Source organism: Myotis yumanensis, unplaced genomic scaffold (genome assembly GCF_028538775.1).
Source record: "Myotis yumanensis isolate MYYU_CA2020_CCGP unplaced genomic scaffold, mMyoYum1.0.hap1 SCAF_5, whole genome shotgun sequence".
Lineage (NCBI taxonomy): Eukaryota > Metazoa > Chordata > Mammalia > Chiroptera > Vespertilionidae > Myotis > Myotis yumanensis.
The window spans coordinates 37,280,499-37,301,474 of NW_027223756.1; the positions used below are offsets into that span (position 1 = coordinate 37,280,499).

The 20,976-nt window shown below is 42.6% G+C and overlaps 1 protein-coding gene across 4 annotated transcripts in view; it reads left to right on the plus strand.

The window, feature by feature from the left end:
• The first annotated feature begins 290 nt into the window (after nucleotides 1-290).
• SMURF1 (SMAD specific E3 ubiquitin protein ligase 1) overlaps nucleotides 291-20,976 on the plus strand; it is an 84,710-nt gene continuing 64,024 nt past the window's right edge. For all 4 annotated transcript variants that reach the window (XM_070415065.1, XM_070415066.1, XM_070415067.1 and 1 more), the window contains exon 1: nucleotides 291-638. In XM_070415065.1, the coding sequence (XP_070271166.1) occupies nucleotides 584-638 (55 nt within the window). In that variant the 5' untranslated portion in view covers nucleotides 291-583. The remainder of the gene's footprint in view (nucleotides 639-20,976) is intronic.

Genomic DNA, 20,976 nt, shown 5'->3' on the forward strand with positions numbered 1-20,976 from the left:
GTGGTACTGGCCTCCGGGCGCGGGCTTTCGGGGCGCGCTCCGCGGATCCCAGGGAGGCCACCGCACCCGGAGGAAGCAGGAAGCCGGGCCACGGGACAGAGACCCCGCGCGCCCGAGGCGGGGCGGGCAACGCAGCCGCGCGCCCCGCCCCGCCCCGCCCCGACGTGCCCCACGGGGACGCGCACGCTCGCAGGCGCGGGGGCGCACACCGGGGCGCGCGCGGGCCGGGCCGGCACGGCAGCGAGAGCGCGCGCGGCTCGGGGAGGCGGCGGCGGCGGCGGCGGAAGCGGCGAGGGCGGCAGGCGTCCGGCTCAGAGGCGGTGAAGGCGGCGGCGGTGGCGGCGGCTCCGGACTGGGCTGGGCTGGGAGCGAGCCAGGGTCAGAGGCGCCGGGTCCAGCGCGGATCTCCCGGCTCGAGCATCCGCCCGCCGCCCGGACGCCTGGGCCGCGGAGTTGGTGTCCCGGCTCGGACCCCGGCGCCCAGCCCGGAGCCGTAACCTTGAGGCGGCGGCGGCGGGGCCGGGCCGGGCCGGGCCGGGGGGCGGCGGCGCTGGATCCCCGGCTACCCGATCGTTGGCGGGAGATGTCGAACCCCGGGACGCGCAGGAACGGCTCCAGCATCAAGATCCGTCTGACAGGTACGGCGGGCGGGAGGCCCACGCCGCCCCCACAGCGCCCACCCGCCCCGCACGGCCCCTCGGCCGCCCGGCATTCCCCGCAGAGCGCCCTGCGGGAGTGGCCCTCCCCCACGTCGGCCGTTGTCCCAGGACCTCGTCACCCCCCTCGGCGAGTGCCCCTCGCTTCTCCCTCCGGCCCCGCCCCCTCGCTCTCCGGCCCCGCCCCCTCGCGTCTCCCCCTCCCCTCTGCCTTCTCGCCGCCCTCCTGCCCCCACCTGCCCCCTCGGTCCTCTCCTCCTGGCCCCGCCCCCTCGCCTCCCCCCTCCATCCTTCTCGTCCCGCTCCCCCTTCCCTCCCCGGGGTCCCCCCGCTTCTCCCTCCGGAGCCCGCCTCCCGCGCTCGTCCCCCTCCCTCCCCTCCTCCCGGTCCCCTCACCTGCCCTCGCCTTTCCCTCCCGGCCCGCCCCTCTCCTCACCACCTTCCCGGCTTCTGGCTTCCCCGCCTGCCCCCTACCTGCCGGGACGCTTCTCCCTCCCGCCGCCCCCCTCCCACCTCCTCCCGCACCCCCTCTCGGCCCCCCGGCTCCTCTGCTCCTGGCCCCGCCCCCTCCTGCTCCCCCAGTCTCGCCCCCTCACTTTCTCTCCCAAACTCCGCCCCTCATTTTCTCTTGGCCCCGCCCTCGCTTATCGCCAGCCCCGCCCCCGGCTTCTGTCTCGCGGCCTCCACCCTTTCCTTCAGCCCCGAATTCCTCCGTCCGCTCTCGCGGCTCCTCCCGGGCCCGTGCTCCTCGCCGCCCCTCCGCCCAGCCCGCTCCGGTCTCGTCCACTTCCTTTCGCTCCCAGGCCAGGCGCTCTCGGGTCCTGCTGCGCTCCCCGCATTCCTTCCTTCCTGCCTTGCACTTCACCATCGCGCCCCCCCTCGGCCTCCCCATCCCGGAGGCCCCGTTAGGTGTGGATCCCCCGCTCCTTCTCCCCCACCGCGCACACTACTGGCCCCCCGCTTCGCTCATGCAGTCTTCAATGAAATGCCTGTGTCTCCTGGGCGGCTGGAGTGCCACCTTCCAGGGTGAGCGCCGAGCTCTGCCGCGGGCCTGCGCCGTGGCGGTGGGTGGGTGCACATGCCGGCGGGGTGCGCTGGCGGCGCCCCTGGCTCGCGGGCCCCGGGGTGCTGGACCGGTCCGCATCCTCCTCCGCCCCTGGCCCTCGCCTCCTCGCTGTGGGCGGCTGCTCCCGGTCCCAGTGCCTAGCGGAGGCCGGACTGTAGTGTTGCGAATACCGTTCTGCTGGGGGACTTTCCAAACGCGAATATTTCCAGCTCTGAAGAGGAAGTGAAAAGTTTGGGCTGATCCCTGCAAGGGGGGTTTCCCCTGGATTTTTCTCATCAGCGACGGGTCTGATGAGGACTCCAAAGTCAGAGTCCCTTTCAAAGAGACAAGTGGGCATTTTCGGGACACTTCATGGCAGATGCATAGCCCTAAATCATTGGTAAATCTGTGAAAACCGCACTGGGTGATCGTTTTCCTTTGAAAATCCACCGTTGTTGCATGATCCATTTTTTGTTTCAAGAAGAGGGTCATAATTTTTTGTAGGTATAAAAATGCCTGCTCAGGTTATGATTAGATAATATGACCAGATCAGATGATGATTTGGACCCAGACCCAGACCCTGGTTTTGTGAAGTAACGGGCATAGCCCAGGGATCTTTGCTTCTGGAGAAACAATCCTTTATTTTAACACCTCTTACTCTGTAGATGCAGTGTATACATTGTTATTTTTATGGTTACATAAAAGCACGTATTTGACTTTGTAATGCTTGTAAAACTTTAATTACTGACAACTTTAATTTGGTTTTCATTTACAAATTAAATCTATAATTGCCATCAGATTGGTTTTTTTTGTTAAAAGCAAAAGTAACTGATTTGGGGTAGAAATGTGATTAATGTTTTAGAAATAATAGGCTTTAATTACAATGTTTGTGTCAGGTGTATAATATGTATTAATCCTAATAGGCAGGTTGGGTGTGGGCTTTTTCCTTGTGAAAGGGAGGGCTTGGTTTGTCCTCCCAAATTATTTTTTGATTCAGGAATTTAGATGTCATGGATGTAGAAATGCTTCAAAAATTATTCAAAGAGTTTTAATATTCATTTGATAGTAAAGGATCAGATGATGAGTGTTTTTTCCAAAACACCTTTTCCTGGGTGATGTTGTTAATGACACGACAGAGTGTGGTCATTGCTGCAACAGGATTGAGAGTTTAGGGATGATTGTGGACACACATGATGCCAGTTGTCTGTTGATGTGAATGTACGCAGAAACGTTGGAACTAGATATTTTTTGAAGATAGGCTGGGTTTTGGCCTCATCTTTAAGTTTGTCGGGAGTTTGAAATATCTTCACTTTTAGCAAGTAGGCTAGCCATCTTTCAAGAGCATATACTTTTGTTACAAGTTTCAGAGTTTATTTCCACGTGTGATACTTGGAAATGAGACTTTTAGAAATGAGAGCTATTCTAACTAGTGAATACCACATAGGGTAATTCAGTGCAAAATATGAAGACATGGGTGTTATAAAAGAGCATTTACAATTTTGGGGTCTACAATTATATTTGGTGGTGAGTAGAACATTGGATTTAGAATTAAAAGGCTTGATTTTGGTCAGACCTGCCATAAACTGCATGATATGGAACAAATTATGTAACCTTTCTGGGTCTCAGTTTCCTCATATATAAAATGAGATCTTAACTCCATTTATAACATTATTTGACTCTCCTTACAGGATCTGTCAATTTGGATTATTCCAAATTACCGTTGGGTGTTTATGTTTTCTGTTAGGTCTCAATCCTGATATTCAGAAATTTGTGTTAAAACACATGACTTATGTTTGATTTATGCCAAGCATTACTTTTTTTGTATTGATTACAATTATGATTTCTTCTTTTTTAAAAAATTCCTGTGGAATCCCTTTTGTTTTAAAAACTATTAGGTAGTCTGTTGAACTGCTTTGGAAATCTGGCCTAAACAGTAGAAGAATGTTTGAGTCTTTTTATATAAAAGAATATAATTTAAAAGAATGTCTTTGTGGTATTTTAGCAGGGTAATAGTTTTTAAAGGTATAAGTAGGTTTGGGCACAGTATTTTCAAAATAGAGAGATCTTTGTTAAAGAGCATTATCTTGCAGACATTTTATTTATTTATTTTTTTTAATATATTTTATTGATTTTTAACAGAGAGGAAGGAAGAGAGATATAGAGAGTTAGAAACATCAATCATCTGCCAAGGTACATGCCCTTGACCGGAATCGAACCTGGGACCTTTCAGTCCGAAGGCCGACGCTCTATCCACTGAGCCAAACCGGTTTTGGCTCTTGCGGACGTTTTAGAGTTCACTGGCCAATCAAACACTTGGGAAACCGTTTTATTTTAAATTCAAGCAAGATTTTCAAAAACTTTGTTCTTATGTGGTACATAAATGAATCCCAGATACGGTATTTAGGCCACTTGGGTAAAAGAATGGAATTTTGAGCTCTAAGAGTTCCACAGTGCTCTTCAAACAAATTAAGTTGTATCTAATGTTAACCAGTTAGTTGAAATACCAAATGCCTAAACTTTTCTGTGCTTTTATGCCTTGAAATACTCTCAGACCTCTTTGTGTTTTTCTATCTCTTGGATTGTGACTGTGTGTTGTGAAGAGAAAAAATTCTAATTCCACTTAGAGGTGGGGAGAGAAACCTCCCTTGATAGCATATGGGAATGGAGGCTATTTTTTAAGTTGTCGCTCATGTGATGTAAGGCTGGCTTGTGTTTGTCATTCGGGTGATGCAGCTTGGAGAGAAATAGTAGTAATAACTGTTAATAACGTTAATTGATAAATAACAGGTGACCTAACTGATTTGAAATAGTTAGGTTGCTCTTAAGAAAGATAAAGCTGTTAAGAGTGTTGCCTTTGTCCCTTTGTACCAGCAAAGAACCTCCCTTATACAAGGCAGGCAAAACTTTTAACATCGGCCACTCAGATAAGATGGAATTGCTAGCCATCAGGTTTTAGCCTTGCACTGCACCTGAGTTTACATATTTTCCTCAAGGTTGACCTCAAGTTTATGAGGTACAGTCAAGGCACTTCTTTGAGCTGAATTGTTTAAGGATGTGGAATGAGTTAAATCAAATCCTATTGCAAAACTTAAACTTAAAAGGAGTCACATTCTGCCATATACAGGACTATTTTTTTTTTTTTTATAATTAAATCTTTATTGTTCAGATTATTACATTTGTTCCTCTTTTTTCCCCCCATAACTCCCCTCCTTCCAGCTCCCACCCCACCCTCCACCCTCACTCCCCACCCACTGTGTTCATCCACAGGTGCATGATTTTTGTCCAGTCACTTCCCGCATCTCCCACACCCCTTTTTCCCCCAAGAATAGTCAGTCTATTCCCTTTCTATGTCCCTGATTCTATTATAATCACCAGTTCATTCTGTACATCAGGTTATTTATTCACTTGATTCTTAGATTCATTTGTTGATAGATGCATGTTTGTTGTTCATAATTTGTATCTTTACCTTTTTCTTCTTCTTCCTCTTCTTAAAGGATACCTTTCAGCATTTCATATAATACTGGTTTGGCGGTGATGAACTCCTTTAGCTTTTCCTTGTCTGTGAAGCTCTTTATCTGACCTTCAATTCTGAATGATAGCTTTGCTGGATAAAGTAATCTTGGTTGTAGGTTCTTGGTATTCAGCACTTTGAATATTTCTTGCCATTCCCTTCTGGCCTGCAAAGTTTCTGTTGAGAAATCAGCTGACAGTCGTATGGGTATTCCCTTGTAGGTAATTGAGCCTCTTTCTCTTGCTGCTTTTAAGATTTTCTCTTTGTCTTTTGCTCTTGGCATTTTAATGATGATGTGTCTTGGTGTGGTCCTCTTTGGATTCCTTTTGTTTGGGGTTCTCTGCGCTTCTTGGACCTGTAAGTCCATTTCTTTCACCAGGTGGGGGAAGTTTTCTGCCATTATTTCTTGAAATAGGTTTTCAATATCTTGCTGTCTCTCATCTTCTGGCACTCCAATGACTCTGATATTAGACCGCTTAAAGCTGTCCCAGAGGCTCCTTACACTATCTTCACACTTTCGGATTCTTTTTTCATTTTGCTTTTCCAATTGGGTGTTTTTTGTCGAATCTTTGGTTTGATTATTGTACTCCTCTGGTCTGCTATTGGGTATAATATTCTTTATTTCAGTCCGTGTATGCTTACTTTCTAATTTCTTTATCGTAGCATCGAGGGTCTCATTAGTTTTCGTGAGGCTCTGCACAAATTTATGGCAAGCCCTCAAAATTTCGATTCTTAGCTCCATATCCTCCATTTCTGTCATGTTTTTTTGTCTCCGCATCTTTTATGCTTTCTTGGTGCACCCCCTTGTGGTCTCTGTGCACAGTCTTGTTCTAGCCAAGCCTTAATTGTTGTAGTTAACACTAGAGGGATTTGACCCCCAGGCCGACTGGCTATAGGAATCAGCTGTATGGAAAACGTCTGCCTTCTGGGGAGGCGCTAATCCAGCCTTTGCCTGAGGCGATCGGTAAATGGCTGTGCGCAGGCTTTGGGCGGGGCGGGCTCAACAGGGTGGGCGGAGGGAGCAGTTATGGCCACGCTCAGTCCCGTTCCCAGAGGCTCTGCTTCTCAGAACCCCGGCAGCCGCTGCAAACCTTTGTATTTTCCATGCTGCGCCGCCTCTGAGCCTCGATTTGCTGTTCTCTTTCCTTCTAGTTGTAGAGTCTCTCTTCAGCCAGCCTTCCTGTGGTTCTGGGTGATGTCCGTTCAGTCTTTTAGTTGTATTTTTGAAATGGTTGTTTGCGGCAGCGGTCTCTGGTGTTTACCTACGCCGCCATCTTGGTCTCCCGTCATATACAGGACTATTATTTTGTTATTTGATCACATTTGTGTTGTCTTAAGAAAAACCTTTTATAAATTCATTTTTCCTTTTTCATTTTCTTGACCCAACTTACAGACTTGAGAAATGAAATATCTCATGTACTTATTTCTATCTGTACTTTTGCAGTAGTTGTGATGTGTCCCAGTAGAATTTTTTACTGCAAGTCCATTTATTGGTCAGATTTCAAAACTTCTATTTTGCAATTATGCCAGTGGTGTCTGCACTTCGAGTTTTCCTTCTCTTCTACAGGTTTTCATTTTCTCTGTTTGGTTACATTTTCAGGTTTTAGTGTGGAACATTGGGTGAACCGGGGAGGTTCTGGGGGCTGAGTCACTGGTGAAGAAGTATTTCCTCATGAATACAAAAAAGAAAGATTGACCCATAATATTTCAACATCAGCTTAATGATCCAGTTAACTAGACTGGTTGTTGTGTAACACATTTTCGGGCACTGGTTAAAAGTTAAAATAGCTGAATTATCTATTTTAGTGCATGCTAGACTGAAAAAGAAGTACAAAAAACCTGACATGATGAAATAATTTTGGTATTTTTTAATTGAGAAACCCTAACTTTTAGGATTTTTATTTGAGTCAAATTTTTGTGATTTCAAAACCATTTTAGAGGTTAAATATTTTTTTTAACAAATAGAGAATTAAAATTGTGTGGGGTTAGGGTCACTGAGCAAGTTAAATTATTGGTTGGCTCATTGTAGGTGAGTTTCATTGAGAGAAAGCCCCTACCTTAGGTTGGCTTGTTGTAGGTGAGTTTCACTGAGAGAAAGCCCCTACCTTAGGTTGGCTCGTAGTAGGTGAGTTTCATTGAGAGAAAGCCCTTACCTTAGGTTGGCTCATTGTAGGTGAGTTTCATTGAGAGAAAGCCCCTACCTTAGGTTGGCTCGTTGTAGGTGAGTTTCATTGAGAGAAAGCCCCTACCTTAGGTTGGCTTGTTGTCCACAGCGCTCTGACTCCAGCTGACTGGTCCTTAAAGCCATCTAGTCAAAGAAGAGCTGCAGAGCTATGTTGGAAAAACAAAAGCTCCTAGCCATCTAGATCAGGCAAATCTTTTTAAAATGTTAGAATTACTGTTGTGTCTACAGATGCAATTTACTCCATTTAGATATTTAACTAAGTGGAATGACGTTTCCATATTTCGGGATGAAAGGGGGAAAATCCTTTTATTGTTTTAAAACAAAGCTTAAATAATGTACAATCAGTGCGGCTGGTGATGCACCCCACTCTGTAATTCCAGCTGTGTTCACCTCCATTGCAGCTGAAAGGAATTCTAATTGGCTGAGGAATGTCGGCAACATCATGTATCACTGAGCACGAACCTATTATGCTGGCTGCTGGGTGATGCATTTCAGATGTTTGAAGCTCCTGAGTCCAACTTGGAGGTTGCTGAAGCTGCGGGTTATAGATGGCAGCCTGCTTTCTTCTTCGTATGTTGGGCATCTGCTAAATTCTCTAAAGGCTACAGTGCTTTCTTGTGGCTGAAACACTGGGTTAGAAATCAGAAGGTCTGAATTCTACTCATAAACATGCCACAATGAAGAGGGGGGTGGATGGAATTATAATATTTTCATGACTGTTTTTCTATCCAAAATGCAATATACCTGCCTTTTTGTATTGCACAAGGACTTGATATTAATTAAATAGCTTGATGAGCAGTTATGAATTATTTATAGAGCAGCACAATGTAAATACAGTCCTAGATTCCTTTTACTTCTTATTCCTAAATCATCATGTAAATGCTAAGGCTAATGATGTACATTGACACTGAAGAACAACTGTAGAACCTGTTGATAAGCATGGAAAAATAATGCTCAAGAACAAATTGTTAAATTCTCTACGCATTCAGAGAGTCCATTAGAGAAATCATGTTGCAAGCCAAAGCCAGCATCATCTTCACTTATGAAATCTTGGAAGCATTTCTATTAAAATCAGGAACAGTACAGGGATGTACACTGTCACAGTTGTTATTAACTAGAGGAAGACATCAGAAAGCAAGCAAAATTGCTATTATTTGCAGGTGATATGATTTTATATCTTAAATGCAAAAGAATCAGCTGAAAAGCAATTATAAGTAATTAAAAAAACCTTAGTATAATAGTTGGATAGAAAATTTTTCCATGGAAAAATAAAATTGGTTAAAAATCAATATGCAAAAACAAACTCGGGAAAACAATTTGCAATCTGTATGAAAATGAAAGTCTAGCTTCCTTAATATATAAAGATCTTTCAAAACCAGTGACAAAAAGGCCAGTAACCTATTGGGCAAAGAATATGGATAATTCACAGAGAAGAATGAAAAGGAATTTTAAATATGTAAAAAGACATAGCCCTATTCATACTAAACAAAATACCAATTAAAACTAAAAGTGAAACAGTTTTTCATCTAGTAGATTGGCAGAGACCAAAGAGTTTGAAAATATGTCATGATGACAAAGGTGTAGAAAGCAGAAACTCTTTCACACTGTTGGTTGAGATGTAAGTTGATACAATAGAATAAGGAGGGCAGTTTGGTACTGTCCTATATAATAAAAGCCTAATATGCAAATTGTCCCCTCGACCCGGAGTTCAACCAGGAGTTCAACCAGGGGGCGGGGCCTGCCGGCCAATCGCCTGCAGTCCCCCCATCTGGCCCCCAACCCTGATCAGGGGCAGGGCCAGCCCACGGCCAGCCACTATGATGTGTACTGACCACCAGGGAGCAGACGCTCAACACAGGAGTTGCCTCCTGGTGGTCAGTGCGCTCCCGCAGCCAACCTCCAGCAGCCTCTTCCCCCCCAACCCCCACCAGCCCCCTGACCGGCCAGCCAACCTCCCGGGGTCCCTCCCCGCTGGCCAGCTGGGCACCCTCCCCGCCCCCCCCCCCCCCCGCCAGATAGTCCTCAATTACTGGCCAGGCTGAGGGACCCCACCCGTGCACAAATTCGTGCACCGAGCCTCTAGTATTAAAGTAAGCCTAAATGATTCTTTTCAGGTTCAGAAATCTGGTCCTCCCTAGATCTACTTTCTATGGTGAGTCCTTTGAAAGATGGGTCTTGATTCTAAATAATAGTGCTGGTTTATATCATTTATTTGGAATGTCTTTTGGGGTTGGTTTTATCTCTTGCTTTTTCTATATCAGGCAGGTAATTTATTGCCTTTTTTTCTATTAGATCAGTGGGATAAAAATCCTAACTATTACTGGATTGTATTTTTATATATTTTCCTACAAATTATAGATTTGAGAATTACTTGCTGCCTGTTTATACATGTCAGTATTATTAATGTCTCATATCTTTTTTTTTTCATAGTTTCCAAAGAGTTCTATATATTTCCTCACTTGAGCCAAAATATCAAGCCAAGTTGAAAAAGGGTTTGGGTTCTTTTTGCATGTGTTTTTATTTCTAGGTTAAAAAACAAACAAACATGTTAGCATGCAGTTTTTTAAAAAACACATTCTACAGAAGAGAAAAGAATACTTTCTCCTGTCTTAAATGAATAACCATTTCATGTGCAAATAAAATACTCAGAAGCACATTTAATCCAACTGTAATAAATGTACATGCTTTCCCAGAAAATCAACAGTCATATGCAGGAGAAGGCTCACATTTACTCATGGGACATTAGTCGAACTCTTCTTAGGCTTTAGTGAAGGTAATTCACACTCATAAAATTAGACAAGCTTTCTGTGATAAGGTAGCCTTTTTCCCTTTATAATTATGGAAGGTTGGAAACATGACATTGCTCTTCCCCGCCCCCCAACATGCCAGTAGACACCTTAAACTTAACATGTCCAAGACAGTCTTCTTGGTTCCCCCGCCCCAGAAACCGTCCTCTCCCCAGTCTTCCCCACTTCATTAGATCTATCCAGTTGCTCAAACCAAAAATCAAGACTCATTGTCATTCATATCTAATTTATCCTCAAGTCCTGTCATTTCTCTACCACAGCTTGTCTGGACTATGTCTTCTGTTATTGTCCATTGGCCCCATTCTAGTTCAAGCTGTAATCATCTCTTGCTTGGACAGATGCTTGCCCTTTTTTATTTAAATGTTACTTGTAACCCAAACCACTTTGCTATAATAGTATTTATTTCTCCATTACAAAAATGTTAAAAGATTAATTATAAAAGTCCTCATTTTGGCTGATTCTAAAGTGGAGATGCAAAGCAACTTGCTAACATTGCCCTTTCTCCCGGCTGCTGTAGCCCCTCCACTTTCCCTCTGTGTTCACGGCCTCTGGCTTCAGCTCCGGGAGCAGTAGTCAGGATGGCCAGGTGTCTGTCAGGGCAGCACGGAGCTTCCCAGGGTCTGACAATTTAGGGATGGCCAGTGACAAGTTCAGTTGTGTACAATGGGGAGAGAGATGGAGAAACCAAATTGAAGACTGACTGTTTGAAAGAGTTGAGAGTACATGTTATATTTTCTTGTACAGGAGCAGCATATGGGTTGCCTCTGGATAACTTGTGATTTTATCCCCCTCCTTAACTATTCCCCAAGATGCTCCAACCCTGATTGCCCCATCTTAGTAAATGACATCATCAACCAGTCAGTTGCTTGGACAAAAAGCATTCCTTGGTTCTCTTTTTTCTCATTCTCTAGAAGTTGTCAACTCTTACCTCATATACCATATCCTGAATCTTTTTCCTTCTCTCCATCTCTGCTATTACCACCCTAGTCCTAGGCAATGTCACCTCTCACTGGGATGCCTGCGATAGTTATCTCCTAAATATTTTCCTGCTTCTGTATATTGAATATCGATACATACAGAAAAAAGCAGTGTACAGTTTGTTGATATTTCATGAACTGAACGTACCTGTGTAACTATATCATAGATCAATGATTTTCAACTGGGAGCAGTTTTGCCTCCCAGGGGACATTTGACAATGTCTGGAGACATTTTTTATCATTACAGCTGTGTGGGTGGTACTGGCATCTAGTGGGTAGAAGCCAGGGATGCCGCTAAATAGCTTATAATGCACACTCAGACCCCCACAACAAAGGATTATCCCGTCCAAAATGTCAGTAGTGCTGGAGAAACTCTGACCTAGATCAAGAAATAGAATGTTTATTAGTACCTGAAATACTCCACAAGCTCCCTTCCCAGTTTCTACGCCCCACTCCCCAAAGATAATCACTGTCCTGGCATGCTTTTGAATTTCATATTAATGGAATCATACAGTATGCAATCCTTTGTGACTGGCTTCCTTTGTTTAACATTCTATTTGTGAGATTTGCCTATATTGTTGTGTTTGGTTGTTTATCATTCATCCTTTTTGCAGAACAGTGTGCTATTATGTGAATGTACCATAATTTATCCCTTTACTGGTTGATGGGCAGTTGGGTAGTTTCAAGTGTTTGGCTGTTATGAATGGTGCACTATGAACATTCACATGTGTGTCTTTTGGTGAGATATGTATGCATTTCCACTGGGTATATACTTAGGAATGGAAGTGCTGGGTCACAACGTAGGCAGATGTTCAACTTTGACAAAACTGTCCAACACTTTACCAAGTGATTGTACCAATGTACATTCCCCTCAGCGGTGTGCGAGAGTCCCAGTGGCTCCACATCTTTGCCAAACTTGGTATTTTCTTTTTCATTTTAACCTTTATGGTGGGTGTGGCATGGTATCATCTTGTGGTTTTACTTCTACTTTCACTTTTCTCCAATCCATACCTTACATGGCAGCCGTAGACATTTTTTATTAACTTTATTATTTAGGTAGGGTATAGCTTTGGTATAAGCATTATAATACCTAAGGTTTTTTCCTCTCCCAGGGCACAATTTTCAGCTCCCTTCTAGGCAATGTTGCCCTGTTGAGAATGAATGTTCTGCCCTGGTGTGTGTCAGAGCCACCCAGGAGGCTTGTTGAAACTCAGATTGCTGGCACCCCGCCCCCCCCCCCCCCCCACCAGGCACTAGCAAATATCTTTATATAAAAAAATCTAGGTCTGTACTTGGGCGTAATATTAAAAAGGGTCAAAAAGAAGTATAGTCAAAACTGTAATAACTAGTTGCTAATTTATTATGTAGTATTTTGTTTACATATCAGGTTTTCTTCCTGAGATCTCCTGTGTAGATTCAGATTTGTTTTCTTTTCAAATAACTAGTACTGTTATTAAAATAATATGAACAGAGAGTTATATAGACTATATTATAAACCGAAATTCCATATATTTGGTCCAAAAAGAAATAGATGCATACTTTTCACACACCATGTGAGTTTTATCTATTTAATTTATTATTATTTTAAAAACAATTGTTATTCTGCTTTTGTGTGTTTTTTTTACTTGAGATATCTTTTACATATAACATATTAATTTCAGGTGTACAACATAATAATTTGATATTTGTATGCATTGTGAAATGATCACCACAATGTCTAGTTAACATCTATCATATTACATAGTTAAAAAAAAACTTTTTTTCCTGGTGATGAGAACTTTTTTTTAATCCTCACCTGATGACATAGACAGAGGAAGGGAGAGAGAGAGAAACACAGATAGATTGGCTTCCCTATGTGCACAACTGGGGATCGAACCTGCAACCCAGGTATGTGCCTTGACCAGGAATCTAATCTTGGTGCACAGGACGATGCTCAACCAACTGAGCCACTCCGGCTGGGCTTGTGATGAGAACTTTTAAAATGTACTTCAGCAACTTTCAAATATGCAATATATTTTTAGCTTTTAATTTTGAAGTAATTATAGATTCACAGAAAGTTGCAAAGAAATGTACAGGGAGGTCCTTGTGCCCTTCACTTACCCTCCCCCATTGTTAACATTGTACATAACTATGGTATAATATCAAAACCAGGGAATTGACAGTCAACATTGGTACAGTTGACAGGGTTTATTCAGATTTCACGAGTTACATGTGCATGGCAAGAAGCTGGTCTCCCTTCATTTCACAGTGAACTCAGAGCCCTTCTTGGCTCTTCCCTGTGTGTTCAAAAGGTTACTACCAGCAGCTCCCGTGGCTATCTGCTTCTAGCGCTAACCAGCAGAAAGGCTGGAAGTCCACTTCTTGAACAGCTCGCTCCTGGAGTAGGAGTCCTGGAGTTGAATCCTCTCGTCTGCTTGACCTAATTTGGGTCATGTGTGCGTCTCTGAACCAACCACTGTGGCTAGGATGATGGGACTGCTGGTTGGACAATGAAGGTCCACCATGGAATCTAGTAATGGTGGTAGTACTACCCAACAAAGGACTGGGGCCTGTGAGGGAACAGGAAAAATGGATGTTAGGAAGGCAGCTAACAAATAAGTAGACAATGCCGTTTTTGTTGTTTTTAAAGTATAATGATAGTTTTGTATATGCTGAGTGTAAGAATGGTAAAGCTACTGTTTAATGAACTTCTGAAAAAGGAGTACCTTCTTTGTAGTCGTGTGAAACAAAAGATGCATTTTTGTAAAAGTGCCAAACATTTTTGCCAAGCGTTAGGAATGGTGGCTTTATATGTAAACTAACCCCAACAAATTCCACTGTCAATTTGTATTATAGAACGTTTCTGGATTGTTGTATAGTGTGTTTTTATTTGGGATTATTTCAATACTAAGATTTAAACAGAAATTCAGATTGTAGGAATGTGTTCTTACATCATTTCTCTAGAGATAATAAGGTATTTTAAGAAAGAAACATTCATGTTAATTGTTTGTAAATTGAATTCAGATTGTGTAGAAAGAGAAAAAATTGGTTTTATGCAAGTGTATAATTTTTTATTAGATAGATGATCACCAACTCTTCCCTACACTAAAGGCTTTGAATTTATATATCTGTTCTTGATATTTGGAGCTCTGTATTTTTGCTCCTATATTCATTTTATACAATGTGCTTTTAGGATGCTTGGCTGAGCTTTGAACCCATGCTTCAAGAAATTATTGGCTCTCTCAGACCCCAAAACTCTTCCCTCCATTAAGCCGGTGACCAGGGTGGTAAAAGCTGGGATGGAGCCAATCTGTGCCTTTAGACAAGTGACCTCACCTCTTAGTGTCCTTAGCTATAAAAATGGGTAAAATAAGTGTTGTGGATATTAAATGAAATAATCCACATGCAGTATCTGGTACATAGTCAGTGTTCAATACATGTTAGCTATTATTAACATTATCATATTTCAGGTAATCTAAGTTAACTCTGATAGAAAGTCATACCATTGTTTTATGTACCACTAAAAAAGAAACACCAATAATTACAGTGTAACATATGATTCATTTGAAGACTTCAGAGATGTTAACATATCAAAAAATGTGTCTTAGTGGTATTTGGTATTACGGCCGTCTCTGACTTGAAAGTCCTGGAAATTGTTTGCATACCCACAGAATAATGCCATCTGTCTTCAGTTTATACATAACACAGTGTGAACTAAAATTTCTTTTCATTTTTGTTTTTGTCCTAAACTCACGTTGGATTTGGTCTCATATGTTTCGATATTGGCAATGTAATAATTACTGATTCCCTGTATAGGTTTAATAATGGATTATATAAGGCAGTGATAGGGTTGGCAACTTAGGTTATTTGCTTTACCTCAGTGATTTAGAAAAAAAAAATGAGATATGGTTTTGGAAATCACTAACATTGGTTGAGTAAACCTATTTGGAAGCTAAAGGCAGGCTAAATGACAGTGCCTGTGACCTTTCAGAAGAGCCCACGTTGTCAGGAAGCCTGATAAGGAAAATGCTTTTCATACACCCAAACACATTCAGTTTAGAAAGCATAATACTTATATTTGAAAGCTATGTGTGGTAGTTGATTTTCCACTAAAATATAAATGTGGACAGTATATTGTAGTTCTTGAGACATACTCGCAGGCTATTTATGAACCAACTTGGTGTAGTAAAATGTTGGCTGTGTAATATGCTTAGCATAAATTTAGAAATAAAACCTGTAAGGATATCACACAACCTTGATAGAGCGCTATTTCTCTTGGAGCCTGGTATTTAGAATATTGTGAATGGGATATTATGAGCCTGGGTTTTCTTTTTTTAGTCCTGTTTTTTATATTAAAATTGAAGTGAATTATGGAAGTCTTTCTAGAGACTTGACTGTTACTTATTGCATAATTTATGGCTTACTTCATATGCTGAATGTCAGCAGGATCCCACTTTTGTTGAAGACAACCGCATGAATGGAACAGATATGCGGTTGGGTTATCTTGTCATGAGCTCCAGAGCTGGCCCCTGGCACATCTGGCATATGCAGTACGTAAATATTATTTGACGGCATTGATTATGACTTTGGAAAAGACTATCTCAGTGCATCCCATATTCTAATGCATTCTGAAACAGCACTGTTGTTTTTCTTTTTGGAAACCCAGGAGGGTTTGTTTGCTGTATTTTGTATAGGGTTCAGCTTAGCAGACAAAAATATATACTTATAGAAAAGGAGTTTTACTTTAGAAAGTGGTTGCTAAATTGAATTAACAGTAAAATAACTTCCAAAAGGAGTCATTTTATCAATTTTCGTGCTTTTCTCATTACCTGCTTAGTAGTGACAGACAGAAGCCAGCCAAGATCACCCGGCAGGCTTTACAAAAGGATGTAATGATGGCGCTGCTACTCCAGGTGTTTAATTTCACGCAGGAGGAGTCAAGGATTTGGAGTTTCTTATATTAGAATAGGTTGCACTTTATTCAGAAAAACAAACAGTTCATTAATTTGAAGTGTGTACATCACAGCCTAAAAATTATTTTAGTTTTAAAAAAGATAATGCATGCATATGATATGAAAGGATACCCATTAAAAATGTCTCCCTTTCTCCCTGTCCCTTGTCAACCAGCTTGCCTCCAGAGAGGAAGCTATTATTGCCACAGTATTATTAGTGTCTCCTGTATTCTTCCAGAGGTTTTCTGTCCCCCTTTCTCCTCTCTTTCACACAGGTGGGAGCATACTGTGTGCACATAATCAGGGATTGCTTCATTTTTGTATCTCCAGAGCTGCCTTTGTGGCAGGAACATCACTGCTCAGTGACTATGTCTCATTTCCCAGCTGCCTTGCCGTTAGGTGGGACCATGATTGGTTCTGGCTAGGAACTGTGAGAAGAAGTGATTTGCCCCACTCTGGGGCTAGAGTAGTAAGAGCCTGCTGCTCTGCCATGGAGCACCCTGAACTGGGTATCAGAGGGTGGCACCTCTATTAGCCAGAGTCCTTGGCTGAGTAAGTGGACCAGCGGCTCCCCCTATGCCCCAGCCTGCCCACCAGGCCCAACTTGTGTTGGATGTGTCGTGATAGCAAGGAATCAACCTCTGAGAGGTCCATGTGCTTCTGTATCGTATCAGCCTCTCCTGATTGATGTAACCTATTTCTCTTGATAGTTGTGAAATGCATGACACTTTAAAGGAGCCCAGTTCAAATGAACTGATAGTTTGTTAAAGAACAAAAAGGTATCTAATTAGAGAATAATCATTTGAATTAATTACCAGAGAAATACATTTTACCCCAGTTGTGTCACTGTACAAATGTAGCATATCTATCTCTCTAGTTTCTTCTTAAAATGTAACTATTGAAAAATAGAAAGAAAAAATAATCATTTTGTTATTTTAATGTGGTGTTTCTTTATAGTTCATACTTTTTGCATTCGAATTTGTTAATAATTTTCTAAAATTATTTCTAAAGCAGGATAAGTGCCAAAGCCATATACACTGGCTTCATCCAGTATTGAGCAGGAGACTTGAAGATGAAAGGAGTATTACAAAAATATAGTTGTCTCTAATGGGACCTTAACAGCACGGGGAAGTGAGACATTCATGAAGAAAAGTGCCGGATTTAAAGGCAGCTCCTCGTGGGCCAGAGAAGTCTGCCGTGGGAGCCGAATTTGAAGTGGCTCTGGAAAGAGCCAGGTGGGGGAGGGAGCACATGGTAATAACGTAAAGGCAGAGTGGAGCAAGAGTGTGGCCTTTTTGAAAGTCACACTGAATGAAGTAAGAGATGCCAGGCAGGTAGAGGGAATGGAGGACACAGGCTTCAGGGGAGGGCCGAGGGGTCTGTCTGGATAGCAGTGGTGAGGCGTTAGAGAGATTCGATCAAGAAGTGAGATGATAAATTCTTGTTTTTGAGCCTGCCGTGCAGAAGGGGTTCTTTTGTACTCAGGGCAGCAGCGCAGCAGCCAGTAAATGGAGTAGCGTGATGGCTAAGAGCCTGGACACTGGGGGCCTGGGTTCCAGTCCTGGCTTTACCACTTTCTAGCCGTGGAAAGTGCTGGGAAGGGTATGCAGGTAAGTGCTCAGAGAAGTTAGTGGTGATGTCTACTGCTGATACTATTTGGAAAGGAACTTGGTAACAGTGAAAACCCTCTAATGAGGGAATAAATTAGGCCCCTTCACAAAGTAGTAAGTGTTACATTACTGTGTTTATGCAAATGATGAATGGTAGTCTTTCTAGGGTGCTTTACAAGAAATCCTTTATTGGGGCCAAGTTTAGACTAAATGGTCTTCAAGTTTCTTTTAACAAACATTTATTGAATAACTACTAAGTGGTAGGTTGTCTGGCAACTAGCATACGTCATGAAGTGGATAGAGACCAGAGGAACAAAATACTGTTTACCTGGTCTATGCATTATTACAAAGTTAACATCAGATTCACTAATAGACCCTTGAAAAACCATTCCAACCAGAGGAGATGAATGTGTCTGTAAAGCAAGTTAAGTATCGTTGTAAGTACCAAATGGTGTTGGACATCCTGAAAAAAACGCAGCAGGCACAGGGGAAGTTGACTTAGGCCTTCCTTCATTGTACTAGCTTTAATATCTTGCTGGTTGATTTGCAACATGCTTACTTAAAACCGTGTTAGAAGTTCTCATTGAAACCCAGCTGCCACTCCTCCAGTCTCGATGGGATGTCGGTGTTTGTGTAGTGAGTTTTTTGACCCCAGGCCTACTTCCATCGATGGGTAATATTTAAAATATTTTTGTGGGCAAAGTAGGTCACATGTAAAGCACACACCAGGGAATTGCACAGGGTGGGGAGGCAGATCTCGTGGAAGGTCCCATGCTGTTCGTCTTCCCTTAGCCCTGCCCTGGATCACTTATGAAGACTGTGCAATCTTCGCACCCAAAGTTTGGAGTCTTCCCAAAAATATTTTAGAATGAGAATCTGCCAGGTGCTAGCTTTAAAGCTTCAGTGTTGGGACATAATTTGTTGGAGTGCCCCTTCTGTCCTGTGGCCTTTATAAATGGAAACGAGGTCAGGTACGCAAGCTCCACACTGTAGATCAACACTATGGTTAGAGTATGGGTTTTAGAGTACAACTGACCTGGGTTTCAGTTCTAGCTTTGCTGCTCAGGAGCTGGGTGACTTGAGACAATAAACATAAAGATATTTGTCAATGATTGAAGCTCTTCCTCCTTGCAAAGGCAGGCACTATACTAAGTACTTTTTAAAAAAACATTTTTTATTGATTTTTACAGAGAGGAAGGGAGAGGAATAGAAAGTTAGAAACATGAATGAGAGAGAAACATCAATCAGCTGCCTCTAGCACACCCCCTACTGGGGATGTGCCCGCAACCAAGGTACATGCCCTTGACTGGAATCGAACCTGGGACCCTTCAGTCTGCAGGCCGACGCTCATCCACTGAGCCAAACCGGTTAGGGCCTAAGTATTTTTTATGAATTATCATATTTCCTCCTGTCAATCAACTTACGAGGTAAGGACTATTCTTTGTCCCCATTCCCGGGACAGTGGAATCAGCTGACCCAGTTCCACCACATACCGGTAGCCTTGGGCAAATCACACATTTCATCTAAGCCTCAGAAAATACCTATGTCATAAGGTTGTTGCAAGGAATAAGTGAAGTCACTTGGCAGCCAGCTGTTGGCTAGGATCTGAGAGGGGCTAGCTTGTCTAAGGCTCACTAAAGTTTAACTGTCTTGTGAAGTTATTTTGTTTCTTCTTTTATAAATTGGTGTAAACATTGTTTCTGAATCTACTTCTTTTCTTTTTTTCTCCAAATTAAAGTCTTCATTAAACATCATTCAGTTAGAAGTTCTCATGTTCAATCAGCCACCCCAGAAAGCATTCACATGGATTGTTACACGGATGAGGGGAAATGGCACTGGCATGTACCAAGGATGAGTAAAAATATAAAAAGGAGAGAAAATATGTGTTCTCTCCAAATTTCCACCACTTCTTACCAACCTAGTATTTATTTTTTATTGCTACTTCCTACTTGACCTATTGATTATTTTCAAAAAAAATTTGAGTAATCTGTGCCTTATTATTATTTATTACATATATATTACATAAATGTTAGTAATTATGGTTCTACTAAAAAAAATAAAATAAAATGTTGGTGACTTCCAAGAGTTTGAAAATTCTCTGTTTACTCTATCCCTGTGCTGTTTTTTATCTTTGGTTTGGTCTTCAGGCCTGCTCACCACCCTCTCTCTGAAATAACTTTACATTCTATTTAGTGTCATGAAGTTGGTTGTCACTTTGAGATGGAGCATTTTGTAGTGTTGTTAATCAGCCTTTAAACTCATGATTCAAGTTTAGGAGAGAATTTGCTAGTGTAGATAATTGTTGACTTGGAGACATTTTAAGCAGTACCCAAATACAGCCCTAGTGGTTATTCAAAATACACAGAGAAATGACGTGAAATTATAATTATGTAAAAAAAATGTATGGTTGATATCAGTGTGATTGAGTCAGTCTTCTTAGTAGTGCAGGGACAAGGACTTAACATTTCAAAAATATTAAAAACAGGCCGTTCTACAGTAGTGGCTTTCATTGTGTCCTAATAGCATCAAGCAGCTAGGAAGGCGGCCAGTGAGGGGAACACGCACAGCGGCACAGGCCAGGAGACGGCGCCCCTCCCCACACCCATTCCCACGGGAGCAAGTACTGTTGGGAGCTCATTTGAACAATAGTTTTCCCCTGAAGTTTGAGGAGCTTGGTCTTGGGTGTGGTGCTTCCCTCTACCATTTGTATAGTTTCCAGCCTGCTATGATTTTATCTCTCAGCAATGTTCTAGGAGGTTTTAGGGAAAATGTGAAACTGCCAAACCGCCTATCAAACTGAGCTTGAAAAAAGACCTCTTGGGAAAGGACAAACTAAGTATTCTAAGTGGTCTGCGATCCAAAGCATTTCCTGGGCTAGTGTTTATCAAGGCTGGGCTTGACTTCCAAATGGAGCTGGAGAAGAATCTGGGACTCTTTCCCAGCTGATTGGGGGTGGGGAGAGGAGGAGGAAGCTAGTCTGGGAGAAAGGAGAAAATCTCACTCTCTTTTTATCTTTTACACAGTTTTCTGATGAAATCTGTCTATAGATATGGCTTGCAAAATAGAACCATTTGGAGTATGAAGTGGGAGAGGCTGTTAGATATTTTTTTTCAATTATATATCATATTTTAATTATATTTTGGGAATGGAACATTGGGTCAGATTAACTTTATAATGGATCAGTCTTATTCTTCAATAAATGCAGAGAAAAGATCATACCTCCCTGTTATTTGTCATTAATCTCACATCACACC